This window comes from Adiantum capillus-veneris, chromosome 30 (assembly GCF_014529385.1).
Source record: "Adiantum capillus-veneris isolate H3 chromosome 30, ASM1452938v2, whole genome shotgun sequence".
Taxonomy (NCBI): Eukaryota; Viridiplantae; Streptophyta; class Polypodiopsida; order Polypodiales; family Pteridaceae; genus Adiantum; species Adiantum capillus-veneris.
Genome location: NC_140960.1, coordinates 80,755,482 through 80,778,799, shown reverse-complemented (window position 1 = coordinate 80,778,799; position 23,318 = coordinate 80,755,482). Strand labels below are relative to the sequence as shown.

General features: G+C 43.9%; 2 protein-coding genes across 2 annotated transcripts in view; both read right to left on the bottom strand.

Moving 5' to 3' along the window:
- Window positions 1–1,587, bottom strand: part of LOC147418285 (cilia- and flagella-associated protein 70-like) — a 50,292-nt gene extending 48,705 nt beyond the window's left edge. Inside the window, exon 1 of the mRNA XM_086507474.1 lies at window positions 1,457–1,587. The gene's annotated coding sequence lies outside the window, so the exon portion shown is untranslated. The remainder of the gene's footprint in view (window positions 1–1,456) is intronic.
- LOC147418284 (uncharacterized) overlaps window positions 1,578–23,318 on the bottom strand; it is a 33,543-nt gene continuing 11,802 nt past the window's right edge. The window contains exons 4-6 of the mRNA XM_086507475.1: window positions 18,212–18,302; window positions 17,901–18,101; window positions 1,578–1,908 (exon numbers count right to left, since the gene is read on the bottom strand). Coding sequence (XP_086363601.1) covers window positions 18,079–18,101; window positions 18,212–18,302 — 114 coding nt within the window. The 3' untranslated portion in view covers window positions 1,578–1,908; window positions 17,901–18,078. The remainder of the gene's footprint in view (window positions 1,909–17,900; window positions 18,102–18,211; window positions 18,303–23,318) is intronic.

The following is a 23,318-nucleotide window of genomic DNA, read 5'->3' as shown; positions in this document are numbered from 1 at the left end:
TAATGCCCTGGCCACAGTCTCATAATCCTCAAACAACTTCGATTATGCCGAGGCAGTTAGCTGAGTACTAGTCAACACACTTTCCAAAGCCGAGATGGTCATGTTGATCATTGTTGATGTCAAGGCTAAACAAGAACCACTCTGGAAGGGACTTCAAAACGTTGTCCAAAGTAGATCCTTCCCTACGTTTCAAAATGATGCAAGGAACTCAGCCACTTGAACCCCTTCTTCACTTGCGTCTCCCTTCGGCCTCAAACAGCATCAACGGCTGACCACCCAAGCAGTACAAACTTCTCTGAGCATCTCAAGACGCAGCCCTAGATAGCTGCCCCTTTCGGCCTCGTTTTGGACACTCCTCCCGCCAAGCATTTCAAAACACTACACAAAACGCTGCCGATTAAGAATCCCTTCCACCTGCATCTCAAAATGCAATCACCAAAGATACGAAATGCTGCTGATGTTGAACCCCTTCCACGTGCAACTCAAAATGCAATCACCAAAGGTATGAAATGCTTGCGAGAATCTTGTGGATTTCAAAATGCACTGTGACGAGGCAAAAAACGCCGTGCCTAAGATTCTGCTGATCCTCTGAGCGTTTTAAAACACCGCCACCAAAGTTCGCCTTCTTCGCGCGTTCTCCCAAGATCAAGGAGCCAATTGCACCGATACCATGTCAAAGTCGACGATGCGAAAATGCAGAGAGAGAGAGAGAGAGAGAGAGAGAGAGAGAGAGAGAGAGAGAGAGAGAGAGAGAGAGAGAGTGCTCAGAACCAACGAACTGACAATGAATTAGATGATTAAACAATGGGGGTTGAGGTGCTCTTATATACTAACTTGGGGGTCCTTAAGTACCCCCCTCACTAAATTGCCCGAGCCACTATCATGTCATTTAAGTAAACTAAATACCTAAAAGACAACATAATAATAGGATCTCATTGGGCATTTGCTTGAGATGCATAAACTTCAACAAATTCATCATGTATCCTTGATTTTCTCACGAGGTGAAACAATCTGTCTAATAGCATTGTGGAAATGTAAGCCCATTAACAACTCCAAACAAAGCGTATAGAAGTGTAATAGCTATGGCTGTCAAGGTGACTTCTCATAGCAGATTTTATGTTTTCTTCAGTGTTTCCACAGTATTGATTGAGCTGGCAAGGTAACAATGGTTCCTCCCTTCTATTGGTAGCTTTTGCTACATTTTTCGATTGCTTGGGAAATCTTGCTTGCTCTTTGGAATGCCTCTCCTCTAACACTCTCACTTAGAACCAGATAGCCAAGAAGAGCAATGTACTTAGTTGACATCTACTTTTGTGTGTTGTAACTTGTTGAAAACTTAATAAGCAAAGAGTTTAACATACCAACAAAACAAAAATGGCCCTTAGGTAAACATCAGATGGTTAGTCATACAAATGTCTCTTATTTGCAAAATCAGCAATGAAGAATAACTTTTTACCTTTTCATAAGCCGCGATAGCCCTCGGATAGAGGGAGTATTTGTAATAGAGATGAGCCAGAAGTGTCCATACTGCTCCCTGTGCATCATTAGAGCCTATGGTTTCCTTCATCAATCTCTCAGCTTCATCAAAGTCATGTAGCAGCTCTTGGGTTCTTCCTAAGCACAACTGATATTCCACACTACATGAAATTACTGCATGTTCATCACTTAACACTGCTCGAGCTTCTTTAGGTAAATGAAGGTCGAGTAAGAACAGAGCTGCATTGACGTATGGGTTGTGGAGAGTGTGGTTTTGAAGAATTGAGTGAGACAAGCTAAAAGGGTGTTTTAGAAGGCTAGAATTCAACTCATGAGTTTTCAAATTTCTAACATCCTTCAAAGCTGCATGAAGGCTTTCCGCTCGAATAAAACAGCTGCTTGCATCGAACGATTTTCAGAAGAGAGAAGGACCTGATATGATCATGGGAAACCAAGTCAAGCCAACTTACATGCAGCACAGTAGATACAATATCATCAAACATTTGTTTAAAATCTATATGAATGTTTGAATAACAATTTTGCATCAAACAATTATCAACCAAGTGCATTATGACTGGTTGAAATAGCAGTTTAGCAAACAGTATTCTATGATAACTGACCATGAGACAACAGCTTAATGAGAGTTAATCAGCCAGCTGCTCAGACTCAAGCAGTTGTTCTGACAGCCATACTATTCTTAGTGCGTTATGATTGGTTAAAATAGCAGTTTAGCAAACAATATTCTATGATAATTGACCATGAGACAACAGCTTAATGAGAGTTAATCAGCCAGTTGCCAAGATTCGAGCAGTTGTCCTAACAGCCATATTATTCCTAGTACCTAACACCCTCCCTCAGCCAACCCTTTGTGCAGCTACACGCTGATCAGCCCAAGCACACACACACCCCCCCCCCCCCCCCCCCTTGCCAACCTCCAGCTTGCTGCACTTAGCCTGCCCTTTTCCAGTGCCATCATCCACCCCTCACCATTGCCTCCTCTTTGACTTCCCTTTATCCTTGGACCTTTCCTCACCCAGCTGCTTTTCGCCTAACCTCACGAGAGGACAATGAGAATAATAGTGTTTTCGTAACTCGACAAAAGTCCTTTCCTTTTCAAGTGGAGATATCTCAGAATCATAATTGAGTGGAGCCCCATCTTCTATGAGTTCCATGTCTAGCCCATGCTCCTGCATCATCGCTGCTTGGTCGATTCACCTTCCTCTCTCGAGTCTCAGCACCCTTATCTCAGTCATCTACTCTCAGAGTGACACTGATACTCTCAATAAAGCCCTTGTACTCACAACAATGGCAGTGCCTCCTTTCTCAAAGAGGCTCTGAAACTTGCAGTCAACGATCAGTCTATCTACCTGCAAGGGTGGTGGTTCTTGGTTACTTTATCTGATCCATGCTAGGAGGCAGCATCAGCAATTGCTTTTCTAGGAGTTTTCCCCCAGAACCTTCAGTGTCGCCACTGCCCCACCACAGCCACTACCACTGCCCTTGCCCCTATAACCTCTATGCACCACAATTGGCCTCAGTATGTGCTAGAGCTTTTGTTACACCAAATGGTATCTCAGCTGCATTTCGTGGTTGTATGGCCACTTTGGCCCTGACTGCTCATTTCAACCTCAATTTTTAATCAGTTTAGAAATTTTTTTATGCTGATGTGATAAATTTAATACCACACTTAGATCAAAATCGGGGGCACTCCATTTTGTCCTCTAGGGTCATTTTTAGGCCCCATTGAGTTTAAAAGGCTCACTTTGAGCTCAATTTTGTGTCAGATCTCGTTATTTTCTCTGATTAGAGTTATAGCTCAAGTTTTCTCTCTCTTTTCATTGTGGTGGTCACCAAATCCTTGGGGCTCCTCTGACAAGAAACAAGATTGAGGACACCTTGGAGTCTCTACATGTCTGTAGAGGCTCCTACGACTCACGAGAGAGTTACTTGCATAGTTACCGTTTTGGGCCGTTTCGGAGCCTTCAATGTTTTTCTCCCCCTAGTAGGGAAAAATTCTTAAGGCCTCATAGCCTCCTATAAAGGGACCTCATCTGCTAGCGTTGGGCCTTAGGTCTTAAGAATTTGATTAGGCCTAGGTCCCCATTCCCCGTTTCGGAGCCTTCAATGTTTTTCTCCCAATTAGGTCCGTTTCGGAACCTAGGCCTACTCAAATTCTTAAGGCCTCATAGCCTCCTATAAAGGGACCTCATCTGCTAGCGTTTTGAAGCAAGTGAAGGAAGCGCTCAAATCTGCCCAGTGTTTTCAGCAGTGCTTAGCCAGCATTTTCAGCAGCAAAGCCTCAGCGTTTTCAGCCTGCTGGCGTTTTCTAGAAACAGAAGACCAGGCAGCATTTTTTGTTCTCAGCCCTAGCGCCATAGTTACAGGGAATGGCCATTTTCAGGTCCCCATTCCCCATTCCCATCCCAATTTCCCATTTTGGATCCCAATTCCGCGTTTCAAACTTGAGTATCTCAAACAGGAAATGGCATTTCATGCATGTTGCCGTTCCCCGTTCCGATTTCCTGTTTCGGGTAACTATGCCTAGTGCAAGGACAGCAACAGTTCAGGCCAGCGTTTTCAGTTTTCAGCCCGTCCTCTCGCGATGGAACTTCTAGAAAGCGGCCTACACGCATTCCTCAGTGCGGTCCGGTACTTCGGCAGCCCATCGAGCCTCCCCTCGATCATTCCCTCGCCGGCATCGAGTGCTCCGTTGTTGTCCATCGACGGCCTCATCGAGATCTACGTTTTCAGCCCTTCATCCCTCTCACATCGGGAGTGCAAATCAGCGAGTGGTGGTCATCCGTCATTCCCACATCAAGGAGGATACAAGGCGCATCAAATCAGCCCTGAGGTGCCTCTTTCGGAGGAGTTACCGCGGCGACAATCATCCCTTGAGTCAATAGAGTCTGCATTGAGGTATTGCATTGTGTATACATTCCATTTACACAATCTAAAGCAAATACCACATCAGTAACGGTGTGGGGGGCCCTTGAGAGGGTTGGTTGGACCCCATCGGGTGTCGCTATTCTCTTCTCTCTCTTTCTCTCTCCCTCTACACATCTCTAGTGCATTCTCTCAACCCCTTTCTTCAGGGGAAAGTAAAAGGAACATTCATTGAAGCATAAAGCGTTCACTAACACAAGGAAAGAAGTTGAAGGATTTGTGGAAGTGTAAAATTAGATCTTCACCATTTCAATTCCGTTGCACCTGACATGACCATGCCTTGAGTACTTGGTACTTGGGTACTTGGGTTCTTGGGGCACTTGGGTACTTGGGGTTCTTGGTACTTGGCACTGCTTGCAATCTACGCTTAAGAAGGCTTTTCTCTTATCCAAGCTCAACTCCTTCCTACGGGTGCACCCCTTGGCGGCTCACACCAAGGTTGCCATTTCCCACCTCACGTCAATTGTCCTGCCGCAATGTGCAAGGTGCGCTCTCAATGAGTAGAAAAGAGGAACGAGGGGCAGCTAGACAAGCCCTTCTTTTTTGGGTTACCTGTCACTCTTCAAAAACACAAATTGGAGAGATCGACACATCCAATAGAGAGATCGACACATCCAAGTGGACTTGGGTTACGTGCAACCTCAAACAAAAGAAAAAAAATTGTGGTTCTTTTATGTTTTAATTGCCCTTGAGACAAAGCGATAAAGACACGAGCGCGCCGGATGCACGATGGACTCAGGGTGGGAGTAGCTAATAAGTCAGGGGTCCGGATACGAAGATTCTTCGAGTTTCAGATAAAATCTCAAAGATAATATCTTGAAGAGGTTCTTTAGGTTCTTTTCTTGAATGACGATACCAAAAACTACCAAAGAAATGTTATGTGCAACGGAAGTGATTTATGGTGTGTGCTCAGGATAAGTGCTCAAGGTTCCTTTTACTGATTGAGAATTGTGCAAAAGACTAGAGAGAGAAAAAGAATGATATTGTGAGTGAAAGTGTTGTGAGAGAGAGAGAGAGAGAGAGAGAGAGAGAGAGAGAGAGAGAGAGAGAGAGAGAGGGAAATGAAATGAAATGAAATGAAATGAAATGAAATGTTATATTAACGTCTTCAAAAGGCCAGAATGACCTATGAGACCAAACTGATACAAAAGTGGTGAATCTGTTACAATGTCTGGGTACCTTAGTACTAGAGTACTAAGTGTGAAAGGTGTGAAAGTGTGAAAATAAATGTGAAAAACTAAATACAAAGTATTAAATAAACTTCTTAGGAGCATTCTGGGTGTCTGGCTAGAATGCTTCTAATCCTTTGTTGTAGTCTCCTCCGGTGAAGTGTGCTTCTGCATCTCGGTCGTGGTCGTCTCAATTTCCTAAGCTCAATCGCCCTGTCAATGAGGGTGCCTTTGGTATCAATGTGGGTACTCCTTTGTGCTCGCTACTGGCCTCTTGCTTCTCCTTCCACTCCTGCTTCTCTCGATCCGAAGAAATCTGTGGTCTACCTCTGAGGCTGTAGTGCTCTTTGTCTTCTCATTAGATTATCCCTGTGCCGATGTATTTCCAATAGGTACAAGCCTAAGCATCTTTGATCTTGGTATTGCATGACTCTATCTAGTGGTCCAAAGACTTCTTTAAATAGGCAATGGAAACGCCCACATATCTCATAGTATACAGTCCAATAGCATATGTAGTGTAATTCTGTCTTCAGCTCCATTCCGCATAACTTGCAAATTCTGCTCTCAGGTGGGATTCCCCTAAATCTGCCAAATTCAATTTCCAGCTGGTGTGAGGATGTACGAATCTGACCAATAGCACATCTCAAACCATGAGACAGGTGGGTATCCATGTAGCTCGAGCAAATCACAAATCCATCTTCAGATAGCTGTAGGAAGTTTTCTTTGTAGTCGGCCATCTTCGTGCCCAATTCTTGTGTAGGATCTACCCATGTCCTCTTAGTATCCAATTGTATAAGATCCTGACGGATGATTTTAATAATCTTCGTTCGTGTAATTGCCAGTGATAGAGCCTCAAAAGAGTATTGGAAGGGGGGTAATCTTTCCATACTGAACCCGTGTCTCTGAAACCACGAGGACAGTTGCGCATACCAGCATGATGTATCCCCTTTCATTGCTAATTGTCAAGAGGATTTGAGGGCCAATCTAGTATAACGGCAATTATTTGTATCCCATAAACCATGTATAAAGGACACTGATCTGGTAAGAGCTTCAATTTCTATCGGAGGGGCAACTAGTTCCGCTCGGGTAATCGCGTGTGGTACAGAGGCCTTGGCTCTAATCATTCGGGAAATCATAGATACCAAAGGTCTCTCCATTGACTTCTAATTATCTTGATCCACAGATGGTCCCCAAATCTGGACCGCATAAAGCATAGCCGAAGCCACCACACTATCAAAGAGCCAAATTTTTGTTCGTGGTTCCTGAAACTGCACTTGTGAACACATCCTCTCCAACCCTCCCAAGGCCGCAGAGGCTCTAGACAATCTAGCATCCACTGCTTTCTTAAGAGTAAACTTCGGTCCTGCAAATACCACACCAAGGTATGTGTATGCATCTGTGTACTCTACTATATCCTGGCCATATGCAAATGTAGGTGCCGATCTCCTAACCCACTGCGGTGTGGTGTTAAACACCATAACTTTGGTTTTACCCAAGTTTACCGACAGTCCACTGTCCTCCGCGAATTTATGTAATGCATCTAGCTGCCTCTGCATTCCATCTAGTGATTTTGCTATCAATACAATATCATCTACATACAACAACAAAGGGATCCATGACCCTGCAAGTTGAGCACCTCTGTCACCCTCTCTATCAATGTAATCTGATACCTCATCTATGTACATACCAAATAAAGTAGGGGACAGTGGGCATCCCTGCTTTACTCCAACGGTGGAATGAACAATGTCGGAATCCCCTTCTGGAGTACGTACATAACCAGTTACTGACCCGTACATAACCAGAGAGAGAAGACCGACACCAGATGGTGTTGCTAAATTGGCTTTATCTGACATAAAAATAATTCTAAATGAATTATTGGATTTATAAGTGAGAGGGTTTTCTCGCTTGGAACACGAGGAAAAATAATTCTAAATGAATTATTGGAATTTTAAGTGAGAGGGTTTTTCTCACTGGAGACATCCGAGTACAGAGTATTCCTAGTGCGTCATTCAAAGTACTGACGGGAGCACTGAGAACGGGAATATCTGTAAGGCCACCAAGAACGGGTACTTCTGATGCGTCACATTGGATGGGTGACAAGGAGCATCGGCAAGAAGTATCCGACCATCCGGGAACGGACATCTCTGATGCGTCATAGGATGGGTGACATAGACCATCGTGAAGGAGATTGTACCGTAAGTTCGGTAGGAAAGGACTAGGTAATGGGTATTCCTGATGCGTCACAAGGTGGGTGACAGTGCATCGGAAAGAGGATATCCATAGTCAAGAGGAAATTCCGAACTGTGTTGGAATTGTGCACAAGGAAAAAGCAAGCACTTGAATGAAGATGGGTTCAGAGGAAACTTTGAGGAAAAACAGATGCTTTCTGAGAAAGCGGGATTGCTTTTCGGGAAAGCATCTGCTTTCCCGCGAGGAGTCTATGTTTGCATTGCAACTGTGCATGTGATTGCATCCAGGGACGCCTGGGAAGTGCTGTGAAAGCATTGGTTTTAACTTATAAGGTTTTATTGAGTTTTTGGGCATGTTATGATCTTTGAGTATTTGATTGCAGGTGTACTTCCTCTTCGTGAGGGAGTAGGAGCACAGGAAGACATGAGCCTCTGCAAGAGAAAGCGCTCTTAGGAACTAGAGCCAGATCAGCCCAAGGGTTTCGTACCCGAGTTTGGGAAGTAGATCCACGGATCGGAGAGAGGTAGTCTCTCAAGTTGCGATCCGGAAGTTGGGATTCCCAAGTAAGGACTTCGTGTCCGGGAAAGCAGAGTTGTTCTGCGGGAAGAGGACTGTGGAAATAGAGTTCTAAAAGAGAGTTGGAGCGATGTCATGCCCAGAGTCTGAAAGGTGAGATCCAAAGGCGAGAACCTTGATTCTCGAGGAATTGGAATAAGGAACGGAAGTTCCTTGGAATAGGGTTTTGCCCTAGGAATCAGAAGCCTCAGCTTCTGGGAACCATCAAGTCTTATTCTAGAACGAACGTGGTAATACGTTCGGTTCAAGTGCTTGTATAGACTTCTCCTCAGTAATAAAGATACTATTACGGGGGGGGACCAGCCCATCTTCTGGTCCCCAATACTGTGTCGATCTTCTCACTTTATCTCTCTCTCTCTATCTATTTCTCTCTATATCCTTTGGCTTCAATATTAAGTGATAAATTTTATTTATCCGAGTATATTTTATATTGCTATGCGCTCCCGTTTGTGACAGTGGTATGAGAGCATGGTCTCCTCTCTTTTCTCTGTAAAGGAGGACGACTCTGGGAAGATACGGGAAGAAGCCATGACAAGCCAAGAGAGAAGTAAGCAGGCGGAAACCTAAGTCTTACAGGAAAAGCTCGCAGAGTTGGAAAAAAAAATTCTCTCTGCAAGAAGTCAACACAAGACTTGGGATTCTCTGAGAAGGCGACAAGAGCATGATGCTCAAGAACCTAGAGAATCCAAGGAGCGGAATGCTCAAGATCCTTCAGAATCCAGAAAATATCCATGAACGTCAATCCAGAACTACAGCCATGAAATCCCGTCATTTCGGGAAGGATATGAAGAAGGTCTATAGACCTAGGAACACTCCAATGACCAATCAAGTTTGATACTTTTGACGGAAGGGAAGATGCCCTGAAAGCTACTCCTTTCATTCGACAGTTTGAAGTTGCCTTTGCAAACGGCAATTTGTGAGAAGCGTCGAAGGTGAGGCATGTGACCAAACACCTCAAGGGGATTGCAAGTACTTGGTGGTATACCAAAGCTCTGCAAGGAACTTACAACAAGACTTGGATTCAATTCAAGGCTGAAATTTCGAACAAAATTTTTTTCCTCTACCCTTTGAGGAAGGCATCTAAGAAGATTGGGATCGGTTTGCCCAATAGGAACACGAGCGAGTCAAAGCAAGCAGTGGTTCACTCTTGCCAAGGTAGCTCCATTCTTGATCCTCTCTAAGGAAGGAAAGATGAACAAATTTAACGAGACTTTTGCCCAAATTTTGTAAACCCATCTGCAAAATACTTTGCAGCAGATGGTAGAGTCAGCAATAAAAGCTGAAAGTGTACTACCTTAGACTACTCACTCTTGAATGTTTATGAGAGCAAGATCAAATTGAAACATTGTTTTCTGAGATGAATTGGTTTGCTTGACTAGCCGGAAGGTCAACTATTGATCTGGTATCCGGTAATTCTTGAACAGATTACCTGCTACTGCGGGTAGGAAATTATGAAGGAACTATTATGAGCTTTCTAGCAAAGAAAAGCTTGAATAGTCTTTAAGCCCACACCCCCTACCCGGTAAGGGAAGATATGGTAGTGCTTTTCGCACAAGTGAATGAACACTCTCTTTACGAGGAAAGGAACGAGCGACGACTACGGCCTGTGCTCGAGGAATCCAAAGATTGAAATCCTAGATTATTTGATGAGCGGGTTTTGCTCTAAGATCGAGCCGAGGGATCGTCAAGTTGAGCGTCTTCGCCCGAAGGATCTTACGAAGGGAAGGTAATTTCCCATGTTCACCGAAACTCTAACACAGCTTAAGAATTATGTACACTTTTGAGTAGATGGGATAACACACGAAGATGCAGACCTATGCCAAGGAACTGGATGAGAGTTTGTTATACTCTCTTGAGCGCCTTTTTGCGCGCAAGGATATTCCGACACGAGAGTCTCTATTTGAGATGTGTTCGGTAGAAGGAATTTGAGTTTCTCTACGGAGAAGAGGTTTTCTGATGGTCGTTGGTCATTGAGTACGCTATGTGCTTTTACCATTACAGTAGCAACTTTTGGTTGCGGTATATGTTTCTCCATGAGCAGGTCAAGTAGCATTTACACGCTGCTAGAATAAATTCGAACTATTATGTTCGTAAGAATATAGTTCGCCAACCGTTTCAAAATGGTAAGAATTACATATGGGAGAACATCCCTGAGAATCAAAGAGGGTTCGCTCTATTGTGAACCGGGTTTGAACGTACGTTCAGAAAATGCTATGGCTAGAATCCTATCTGCCTGAGATTTTGCAAGTCGTCATTGATGCTCGCAAGGTGCATCATTTTTTATGATTTTGTAAGAAAGAGACGCTAATGGGCGTCAGGAAAACACTGTTGGTGCTGCCGTGCACAAAGAATCTTCGGATTGGAACCGTTCGCCTATGTTGAGCGACGGCCCGGAACAAGAACCTTCTTTAAGGTGATCCCAAATTGTGAAAGAAAGACATCGAGCTTAATGCTCTATGACTTGGGCATTCCCTATGTGGGAGGACACAAGAGGTTTAATACTCTCTAGGCTAACAGCGCAGGATTATGCGCAAGGACAGATACCTAGATTCATTTCTAGGAAGATTATTCTTCTCGAATTTGAGAAGACGGAATCAAGTTAACAGAGTCTCGGATAAGGAAACTTTGGAACAGAACAATTGGTCTACCCAAAGCAAAGGCCCGGAATAAGAACTTACTTTGGTAAGACGACACGCTTTGTCTCCACAAGAAGATTCACATGAGCCATGTACTATGCGCGAGGACAGAAGAGGTTTAATATCCTCAAGACTAATAGCGCAAGGTTATGCGCAAGGACATAGACCTAAATTGATTTTTAGGAGGATTATTCTTCTCGGAATTGAGAAGGTGGAATTGAGTTCACAGACTCTCGAAAAGACGCGAATGACGAGTTCTTACATGGCTCGTAAGTTTGATGAATGGTGAAGGATATCCTCGAGGTACTAGAGGAAGCATATGAACTGGTAAGGTAAGTATTGAATTATGAAATTTTTTGTTTAATTTACTTTTTACGTTCTCTACTGAGAAAGGACCAACTCAACTCACCATTGAGCAAGATTTGGAATTTGTTCCAATTTCTCCCCGGCAGTTCAGTTAGACCTCCATAGTTGAGGACAACTGTTTATAAGTGAGAGGGATGTTGCTAAATTGGCTTTATCTGACATAAAAATAATTCTAAATGAATTATTGGATTTATAAGTGAGAGGGTTTTCTCGCTTGGAACACGAGGAAAAATAATTCTAAATGAATTATTGGAATTTTAAGTGAGAGGGTTTTTCTCAGTGGAGACATCCGAGTACAGAGTATTCCTAGTGCGTCATTCAAAGTACTGACGGGAGCACTGAGAACGGGAATATCTGTAAGGCCACCAAGAACGGGTACTTCTGATGCGTCACATTGGATGGGTGACAAGGAGCATCGGCAAGAAGTATCCGACCATCCGGGAACGGACATCTCTGATGCGTCATAGGATGGGTGACATAGACCATCGTGAAGGAGATTGTACCGTAAGTTCGGTAGGAAAGGACTAGGTAATGGGTATTCCTGATGCGTCACAAGGTGGGTGACAGTGCATCGGAAAGAGGATATCCATAGTCAAGAGGAAATTCCGAACTGTGTTGGAATTGTGCACAAGGAAAAAGCAAGCACTTGAATGAAGATGGGTTCAGAGGAAACTTTGAGGAAAAACAGATGCTTTCTGAGAAAGCGGGATTGCTTTTCGGGAAAGCATCTGCTTTCCCGCGAGGAGTCTATGTTTGCATTGCAACTGTGCATGTGATTGCATCCAGGGACGCTTGGGAAGTGCTGTGAAAGCATTGTTTTTAACTTATAAGGTTTTATTGAGTTTTTGGGCAGGTTCAGACTATTTTTAAAATACGCCGGCCGCCCACTTAATAAGTGGGCAGCCATCTGATAAATAAGGCGACAAATCAACCAACGTTTTCTCTCTCTCTTTTTCTGGCAGAACGGCGAAAAAAAAATGAAAAATTTTGGAAAAAAAAAAACAAACAAACAAACAAACGGCCGCGATCTCTACGCGAGCAGCTATTTGTGCCCGTGGCTAGGAGCTATAAAAGCATCACATGCCCTCACTCAGAGGGGAGGACCAATCTTTGCAAGGAGGAGATGCTGCTGTAGATTTCAGCCGTAAAGAAGACGTTGCCGGTGATGCCCATGGCTACCCCAAGTGTACCAGATGTCACCAAGGCCCAGTGCGCGAGTTCCCTCGCGAAGAAGTGCCTACGAAGCATGTTTCCATCGCAACAAGTTGCTGTTTTTCTCTGTTTTTAGCCCATAAACGTCGTAGACGGGGCTGATTTACGAGAAGGAACCCGAGAACGCACTTCTTTTGTGTGTAGGATTGGAAGAGAGGATTTTCTATGTAGAGATCTCTTCTGGGGAATTTCTTTTTTCGAGAACCGAGTTGCGTTTCGAGCGTCGAGACTTTGAAGGTAACGATTTTCATGTTATGATCTTTGAGTATTTGATTGCAGGTGTACTTCCTCTTCGTGAGGGAGTAGGAGCAGAGGAAGACATGAGCCTCTGCAAGAGAAAGCGCTCTTAGGAACTAGAGCCAGATCAGCCCAAGGGTTTCGTACCCGAGTTTGGGAAGTAGATCCACGGATCGGAGAGAGGTAGTCTCTCAAGTTGCGATCCGGAAGTTGGGATTCCCAAGTAAGGACTTCGTGTCCGGGAAAGCAGAGTTGTTCTGCGGGAAGAGGACTCTGGAAATAGAGTTCTAAAAGAGAGTTGCAGGGATGTCATGCCCTGAGTCTGGAAGGTGAGATCCAGAGGCGAGAACCTTGATTCTCGAGGAATTGGAATAAGGAACGGAAGTTCCTTGGAATAGGGTTTTGCCCTAGGAATCGGAAGCTGAGGCTTCCGGGAACCATCAAGTCTTATTCTAGAACGAACGTGGTAATACGTTCGGTTCAAGTGCTTGTATAGACTTCTCCTCAGTAATAAAGATACTATTACGGGGGGGGACCAGCCCATCTTCTGGTCCCCAGTACTGTGTCGATCTTCTTACTTTATCTCTCTCTCTCTATCTATTTCTCTCTATATCCTCTGGCTTCAATATTAAGTGATAAATTTTATTTATCCGAGTATATTTTATATTGCTATACGCTCCCGTTTGTGACAGATGGGGTCCCAAACCCCCCTCCAAGGGCCCCCCTCCCTATTGTTAGAGGTATTTGCTTTAGATTGCACAAATGCTGGTACAATGGTCCTACATGCTGAGATGTTGATGGGATCTTGTTGTAGGTGCTTGGATCTGCGAGGCTAAGGGCTGAAATGCAAAAACGCTAGGGATTCTAGCTGTGATCTGGATGGCGACGAGGCTATGGGCTGATCTACTATCGCCAGTGGCAGCGATGGGCTGAAAATTGAAAAAACGATGGCTGACCTGAGGGCTGAATCTGAAAACGCTGGGCTAATATGGTACTTCGGCAAAAAACTGAAAACACTCGCTGATCTGATACGATAGAATGAGTTCTGACAACGCTGGTTGATTCGGTGCAAAAACACCATAGAGGTGCTAAGGTACTACGGGTATTTGGTACTTGTACTATGGATACTGACTTACTGTTTAGAAGTGGGGTAAAAGCTAAGTAGGGCAATGCCACTTAGAAACCCCACGATTTCTAAAATGATGCAAAAATGTCACTTATTAATAAGTTGATGAACTATTAATAAGAGGTGATTCACATGCAAATAAATATGTGGGCTGAGTACCAATGCAATCGTATGGGAACACTCCCCAATGCCTACACGTAGCAGATATTGGCTATGCTCATGTGCAATCAGAGGGTATCCAACTAATCTAAAGTGCCTAGACATGCACGTCCTGCGTACAGGCTCAAAAGGGTGCCATAACACTTCCTAGGCTATCCTAAACCCTAGAAGTAGGAGTTACAGCTTGTCCACGTGCACATAGGGTTAGATGTGCATGTGACACAACTAGTGTCCAATCTCTAGAAGATGATGGACGCTTGCTAAAAATTATAAGTGAATTTGTGACCAATCACTAAAAGTTTCCTCAAGCAAACCACGGAGCTTATATGAGTGCTCCACAAAAGGCTCAGCTAATTCATGGCTCTTTACGGTGGTGTAAGTGGAAATGAAACGTACCATCTTCGTGAGTTGATGAATGATGATTCAAATGGCATCATGACCATGATTAATTTGAGGCAATCCGACACCAACGTCCATAGAAATGCTAGTTCATTCTTGTCAGGAATCTGCAAAGGGTGTGAGAGCCCAGTATGGTTCTAATGTTCAACTTTATTAAACTGACAATGCACGCATTTTTGCACATACCTTATAACGAAAGCTTTCATGTGCCACCAATAGAAATATCAGCTCACTAAGGCTAAAGTACGGTGTATAGCAGGGTGTCCTGCACTGAGAGTATCATGACAGTCCAACAAGATCTTCTTGTAAATATCCTTATTAACGAGCACACACACTTTACCTTGTTTTAATACTAATCCACCACGAATGGAATACTTTTACACTACCTTTCTTTCCGTAGCCAGCCCGCAGACGTTTAGACCGCCATTGCTCTCCGAACTACGTAATCCCTCTTGGACTAATCGCCAAATCTCACCAAAGTGACGATATGTCTAGAAACACCCTTTGAGAGAAACACAGACATTAGTCGAGATTTGAGCAAACGAAAGAGCATTCACCTTTGAGATCCTATTAGGGTATCAGCTACCGCATCGATAGCGCCCTTACGGTAGCATATCTCAAAATCAAACTCTTGTATGAGTTCAGTCAACCTTGCCTTGCAACCACGAAGGTCAGGTCACAGAGATATGGTGGTCAATCCATACTACAAGAAGCGGGAACCATAGAGTACTGACGCCAAATTTTCAAAGCATGAATGATTGCCAACAATTCTTTCTCATGTGTGGAGTAATGGGATTGCGTGTCCTTCAGCTTGCGACTTTCAAATGCTTTAAATCATCCGTCTTGATAGAGAACAACACCCATGGCATAATTGATAGCATCCGGCAACATCGATGCAGATGTAACTACTTGCTTCAATGTTTGAAAACATTGATTGACCTCATAGGTAGATGGACTAACACTACGGTTCTCGCTTCAAATGCCCTTCGGCAAATGCGTGAAGGGTTCAACATAGTCCTTAATAAACTTCTTAAAAAATCCGATGAAACCTAGAAAAGATTTCACTTGCCATATGGTTAGTAAAATAGACCATTGTCTAACCAGTCGTACCTTTCCTAGATCAATTTGGATGCCATCCATCAAGATGACATGACCGAGATACAACAGCCTCGTGCGAAAAAATTCGCATTTGGATTGTTTTGCCTACAACTTTTTCTGTCGTAAAATACTTAAGACGAGTCAAAGATGTTGAAATGCTCCTCAAGTCCAACTATAAATAGTATTTTGTCAAGGAACATGACAACCCACTTTCCCAAATACGAATGAAATAGGTTGTTCATCACCTGGAAATTTGTGGAAATCCAAAAGGTAAAACCAAATCATGTCCATACCCTGCACTGTAAGGTTGTATAAAACGTGGTTCTCAAGACATCCTGCGGGTGTATCTGTATCTGATGGTAGTTGACTCGAAGATCAATCTTGGTGAAATATCGCGCACTTGAGAACCTTGTAATCTACACACAAGCGCACCCCTCTATCATCCTTTTTGACAAGAAAAATGGGAGCACTCCATAGAGACTTACTAGGCTAAATACCTTCGCAAGATAGGCTTGTAGCTGCCTAGCTGTCTCATCTTCCTCTTTCAGGCTGGACCTATAAGGTCATCGAGAGACGAAACGGCTTTTGGGCAAAACCTATTCTTGTGATCAAGCTCGGGCCTACGAGACAGTGGAAGCACATCGGGTAAATGTGACAGAAACACATCAGCAAACTCTTGTAAAAGGAAATCGAAATATCTTTTACAAAAGCATAATGATCAAACAAAGGCACATCATGATCAGATAAAGGCACACCATGCTCAGACGAAAACGCATCAACATTTGAACTTATTTTGATAACAATGAAAAGAAAATTGAACATTAGAGTCCTTGACAAAACAAACTAAGGCTTCAATATTGGGATCACGACACCATGTATCAAATTGTTGAAATAAATTTTAGATCAGAATTGGTGGTCCGGAGAACGGAGAATCCTCAATCACATTATACACACCATCAAGCTCAAAAAATGTAGTCTCAAATGCATAATTTATAGACAGAGAAGTTGTCTTGCTATAGAACCATGGCATGACTTAAATCATGTCTACATGTTGTAGAGTCTGGTCTCATAGCGAAGAATTCCAAGACTTCGTGGTAGTGATGAATGTGGAGACGATTTGTGGCATGACCTCAGTCCATCCATCCAAAACTGGACTTTCCACATATCAGTCCGAGTAGGGGCGGTCTACGAAAATGGTCTTGATCTTGAGATCCTTTACCACACCAGAAGAAATTATATTATGAGTAGAGCCCCAATGGACAATGTGTTCGTTACAATGGCCTTTTCCATTTGGCTATGTGACTGAGATAGATAGTTTTGGCTTACCACTCTCAGAAAGGGCATTCCATCCAAGAGTCCTAATCCCCATTTTGTTGTGCAAGTTTGGGGTTAGGAGCATGGTGACAATGGGGAGTTGATTAGCGTCGTCCTCTTATTTGTTTGGAGGGCTTGTTGCTTCAGTATCTTTGAGGGGCTTCTTGTGCCTCCTATCAACAATGCAAGACCTGTGGCTCCAGCTGATCCACATGCAGCACACCAGTCTGGCTCACTCCAAAGCAGCTCTAACTAAAAATGTGCATTATGTGTGACAGTTCCCTCCTCCTCCCATTGTATAATGCAACCATTTTAGCCTGTATTGCTCGCTTTGGAAAGTCTTTCCCCATTGGAAAACTGTAGAACAAAGATAAGTTTTAAAGACGATGATTGTAGAGTACAGCAGTAAATGGAGATGAAAGCAAACACGTTTTCCACAGCTGGAGTGGACTCTAGCTGTGTAGCAAAGAGTAGCAATCATGATTCATATTACTAACCAGTCTTGGAAGCCCCTAAAGAAGTTGTAAGAGGGATCCCCGACAGGCTTTCTAGACCTTCTAAATTGTAGTGGCCCACATTAGAGCTGCACCACAATAATTGCAATTTTGCAGGATGCATGGGAAACCCTTGCACTTCTGAAGGGCCCTCCAAAAGGTACCTCTAGAAGGCATATTGGGGGAGCCTTTCAACACTAACGTGCACTTGCATTCTGCCACAGCCTATAGGTGGTGGGCCACACATCGATACTATTCAGGTAGCTGCAACGCTGCCCTTCATTCCAAGCTACATACCTTTTCTCAGATGTGCCCTACCAATCTAGATCAATAGATTGATGGCTTATCCCCATACTCCATTGTACAACAATTCACATCAAACTTGATGCCTTATGTTGGTGTCAAGAATATAGCTTCTTCATCAAGTAACAAAATCAGATGCATTGCAGAACTTCAAAAAACTGGCAACAAAGCAAGTGCTCAAGCCTTTAAGTTAAACCTCTACCTGACCAAGAAGCACCCAAGCAATCACTTCCTCTTGAGAGTGAAGGTCAATTATGACGTTCAAGAGCACTTCTGACTGCTCAAGGAAAGATCTGTGCCACATGAGGGAGGCTAAAGCCAGCAAGCTCATTGCATGATCTGCACGTAAATTAATAGCCTCTCTGAAGCATTCCTCTGCTTTACCATGGTCCTTTTGAGTTTCCTGCAAAGAGCCCCACAAAAAGGAAATGAAGGAAGACTGATTCAGCCACCAGCTTGAAAGAACAGATCAAAACGTTGAGTATGAGTACCCTCATCACAAATAAACCATACTGGAGCCAAAGGTCAGGATTTGTTGCTTCTTCAGAAAGGATTTCTTCATAGCATTTGTTTGCAGATAAATAATTCCCATCAGCCTGGCCACCTATACAAGTCTATAATTAGAAAGTTGACAACATTCTATACAAACCCTCATCATTGTACCTGCAAAAGACTCAAGACTCATTCATTTCATGGTCAAGATCCACAATACATCTGTTACCTATGTTTCTCACCATGTTTACGACTACACAGTTCGTTTGGCAAACGATGGAAGCACCTCATATCCTAAAGGTGGGCACCAAATAACAAAATTGGAAAGGAAAACTCAATGTCTGAAAAATTAAGACCAATTCACATGCCACCTTTGCTAACAACGACTCATTTGCCAGCTATGCAAGGCACTTTTCCACCTCCGAGCTTTCACTATGCTAATGAACCTTTGGCACCTCAAAGCTTCTATGCAACTGCTGCTTGTCCTTGAGCAAACAGGGCGACCACCCTGTCCACCTTCTTGGCTATCCAACCACTCAATCTTATGCTACAGATGTGGTATGGGCACTATCAAAGCAAGTGTCCTCTTCTTGAAGGGTCTCCACGATGCCGACATTGGCCTAATGCAAAGGACCATTACCACAAGGATTGCCCAAAGCAACGTGCCTCTATATCCGATCAAGGCCAAGGCCCATCTAACTTCACCTTTGAGCTTAAGGCACCCGATAAGGCAGCAATGTGCAAGCCTATGGCGGAAAATATTCTTAAGACACATTTCAATAAGTTTCCTGGACTTTGACTTTAGAAGTGATACTCTTGCCATTTTTTAATGTCTGTACCCAAGAGCAGGTCCTAGTGGCGGGCATCCCCCGATGCAACCTTCAGAGTCCTATATGATCTCGTGTCCCGCTGCTTCCCTCACCAATTACAAAAGCACATGTCTCATAGTGTCTATCCTTGGAAGACAATCCTCTGATGTGATTGAGGACGGTGGGTCCGGCATAAACCTTATGCCCAAATTCACCATGCTAGCTTTAGGTCTCCAACCTACTAGACTAGCCCCGTTCACAGTCACCCTTGCTGACCAAAGGATAGTCTACCCTTTGGGCATTGTTGACAAGGTGTCTCTACAGATAGAAGAGTTCACCTTCAACCTAAACTTAATAATGCATTGCACATCCTCCACCGATACATTTAGCTACTGCTGTTGTTACTAGTAGTGGCCCGGTACGGTGGTACCTTCAGGTGCTATTGTGGATCATGTCATTTTTGCACCTATGTCTACGGAGGGTGCACAAGATCCTATCAATTCTACTCCCTTTGCTTCTATGACCCAAGGCATGGGGAACTTTGTCAGTTGCTACCACTTTTGTCAGCGCTAGTGCAAAGATGGTGAGTAGCCAGGGTGGTTCACCACAGGTTCTGGGCTCAGACGGGCTTACACATACGGACTCTACACATCACGCATCGGCCTCCTCAGTTTGCTCCCTACCCTCAGCAGCCTATGGCGTATGCCTCTCATTTTGGTCCCTTTCAAGATATATACTTCCGGCTTCCCAGGCTCCACATCTAGTGTCAATTACAACAAAGGGGGCTGCAGTGCCGATTCAGATGTATCCTCCGCCTATCAGCTTTGGTGTGTACCCGGCGCCATACCTCATGGGCTACAAAATCCTTACTTGCCTTTTTCCCCCACAACAGCCTCCTCCTTCGTATAGTTAGCACCAATAGTAGGATATTGGAGTGTGTGTGTGTGTGTGTGTGTGTGTGATGGGAGATAGTGCAGATCAAAGCACCTGACGTATGGTTTCTCTTCCTCCAACTAAGACATGAACGTGCATGTGTTCCTAGTATGCATGTGTGTGTGAGTGTGTGTGTGTGTGTGTGTGTGTGTGTGTGTGTGTGTGTGTGTGTTGCATCTCAGCTGGCAGTGTATATGCCATCCTTCAGTTTGATATATGGATTGTGCATCATGGTAATCGGTTGTGATTGCTCTCCGAGTCATCCTTGTGGTGCAACACACAATGTCTCGTATTTGGCAGAGTCATCTACCTTCGAAGGAGCGGGTTTTCTTGTGGCGCTGCTTGGTGGGAGCTCTACCTGTTGGCAGTGTGTTACATACTCAGCATATTGCATCTTCCCACTGCCCCAGATGTCTTGAAGCTGAGGAGACTGTGCCACATTTGCTATGGCGTTGTCGCCACTCCAGAGCCTTCATTCGGCAAGTGTCGACTGCTCTTCGGCTGCGTTTTCCTTCCGGCTCTTTTCACAGACGCTTTTGGCTCTTTGGAGTGCTTCGGTCATCGCATTCTCAATTTGCGGTGTTCTTCACCTCGGTCAGATTTTGGACTTCGTGAACTCCTTAATGTTCCAAGGCACCTATGTTGACCCCTTCCCCTATTTCAAATCATCTCTTGGTGAAGCACTACATTTTGCTCATGATGTTGGAGACATCACTCTTGATGCCTACAGGATTTACTTTGACTGTTTCTAGCTTTCGGAGCCTTATAGTGCTCAGCTTTTTGTATCCCTTTCTTTTCGTGGGTTTTTCTCGCTTTGAGGTTTCCCACTTGTAAAGTAATCAAAGCAGATTTTTAAAAAACAGTGTGTGTGTGTGTGTGTGTGTGTGTGTGTGTGTGTGTGTGTGAGAGAGAGAGAGAGAGAGATCACACGAGCGAGAGGAACCCTGCCCTGCGTTAGCTCGGGTCTCTTCAACGTCGCCCATTGGGCTCTGCACGATCTGCCAGCGCCTTAGTCAGCAACCCCTGCGCCCTTCGGGTTCTGCAAGCTTCTTTCTCTACGCGCATCCTCGACTTGCTGGACCTGCTCTCTGTTTTGTGGCAGTGAGTCCTCTGGGCAGCAGCTTGTCTTTGCACAGTCTGCTACTGTTTTTCAACAGCGCCATGCCTGTAGTACTCAGCCCTTCGCAAAGCTTTCAGTCCCTGCGCAGACAGATCAGTGCTTTGTGCACCATTGCGACAATGGTCCTCCCCTGTGACAGTTTGTAGCTATTGGTTATTTTCCAGTACAGATTTCCTAGCAGTGTCATTTTGCAAATGTATGCCCTCTGTGGGAGATGTATATACTTTTGAGGTCTTTGTAAATAGATTAAAAAAATCAAAAAAACAAACAAAGTCCTTTGTAGTGTAAATTCCGTCTGGTTCTTTCCTCGGTAGTGGTATGATTGCTGCATGTCAGAGTTCCCATGTGTTTTCAAGCGTCATAAAGCCATGGACAATGCTTCGGAGACTGCCTCTGAAATCAAAAGCTGTCTGTATGAAAACTTTGAAGAGGCCCAGAAAGCTTGGAATGGTCAGGCACCCCCCCTCAAGGTGCGTATTCTTGTGCAGGACCTTATGAATCCGGTAGCACAATATGCCATGAATGCAATCGTCTTGTTTTTCCTGGGCAAAATTCCCATTGCGCAAGATGTCGGACAATGGGTTGATTTCCTTCTCAAACGCAAGGTTATCCGAGGCGTTTACTTTGGTGATCGTGGTTTCTATGAGGTTCTATTGGCAAATACTAAAGCTAGAAACCTTATGCTGGAAATGTCTCCCCTCTTTTTTGGCACGCACATGACTCATGTTCTACCGTGGGCACTCATGAAGGATTATCAAAGCCTTATTCGTCACAAATGTTCTGTGTGGGTGGAAATTGTTGATTTTCCTCGCACGTGGAGACATTTCCTTCCGTTGTCGGCCGCTCACCTTGGTAGGTGATTTGCCTCCCGAAACTGGATGCAAACACCAATAGGTTTTGTATTCTTTGGGAAACGGACAAGCATACCCCTGATGGAATTATGGTGGATTCATGGGACCCATGGGTGGACAAACGTCCTTTTAAACTCAAATGGGGCAAATTTGCAAACTCCTGTATCCAATGTGGTAAATTCGGTCACATGCAATCTGAATGTCTTGAACCAGTTTTGCAATCCCCTCTTTTGGTTGTTCCTTCGTCTGTCCTTGCCCCTACAGGCAAATCTGTCGATGAAGCTAAACTGACTGGAGTTTCTACTATGAAGGTAGTTCCCAATGTGGATAAAAGGAAAAACAAGAATCCGCAGTCTGTTGATGCTAGGAATGGAAATGTTAGGAAAGGCAAAAATGCTGGGTCAAGTGATGTTAGCTCGTGGGTGATGCCTAAAAAGACAGTGAAAATTTGTACTCCACCTTCCTCTCGTAATTATGTTCCTTTGGCTAATGCCAATAAGAATGTATTCGTTTCAGCAACTTCCCTGCAATGACAATTGCACGTTGATTGAGGCTTGGGAAAAAGCCATGCACTCTTATAAGGATGTACTTTTGGGTGAGGCTTCTTAGGCAGATTCTATGGACAAGTTTCTTGCTTTGACTCAACGAATGGGTTCTAGTATGGATGTGGTGGATGGAGATGTCCATATGGGCACCTCGACTTCATCCATGTGTTTCTTGCCGTTCTATATATGATTCTTGATGCACAGTATCATTAAATGCATTTCATACAATGTGTGTGGATTATGTAACCTTGATAAATGGCGACTGACCTGACACTATGTACATACATGTAGGGCAGATATAGTTGTTTTGCAAGAACACAATCAGCATGACTTTGCTGGTCAATGTTCTTGTTTTGCTGGTTATTGAATTGCGTATGTTGGTTTACAAGATTATTCCTCTCGTAATTATGTTCCTTTGGCTAATGCCAATAAGAATGTATTCGTTTCAGCAACTTCCCTGCAATGACAATTGCACGTTGATTGAGGCTTGGGAAAAAGCCATGCACTCTTATAAGGATGTACTTTTGGGTGAGGCTTCTTAGGCAGATTCTATGGACAAGTTTCTTGCTTTGACTCAACAAATGGGTTCTAGTATGGATGTGGTGGATGGAGATGTCCATATGGGCACCTCGACTTCATCCATGTGTTTCTTGCCGTTCTATATATGATTCTTGATGCACAGTATCATTAAATGCATTTCATACAATGTGTGTGGATTATGTAACCTTGATAAATGGCGACTGACCTGACACTATGTACATACATGTAGGGCAGATATAGTTGTTTTGCAAGAACACAATCAGCATGACTTTGCTGGTCAATGTTCTTGTTTTGCTGGTTATTGAATTGCGTATGTTGGTTTACAAGATT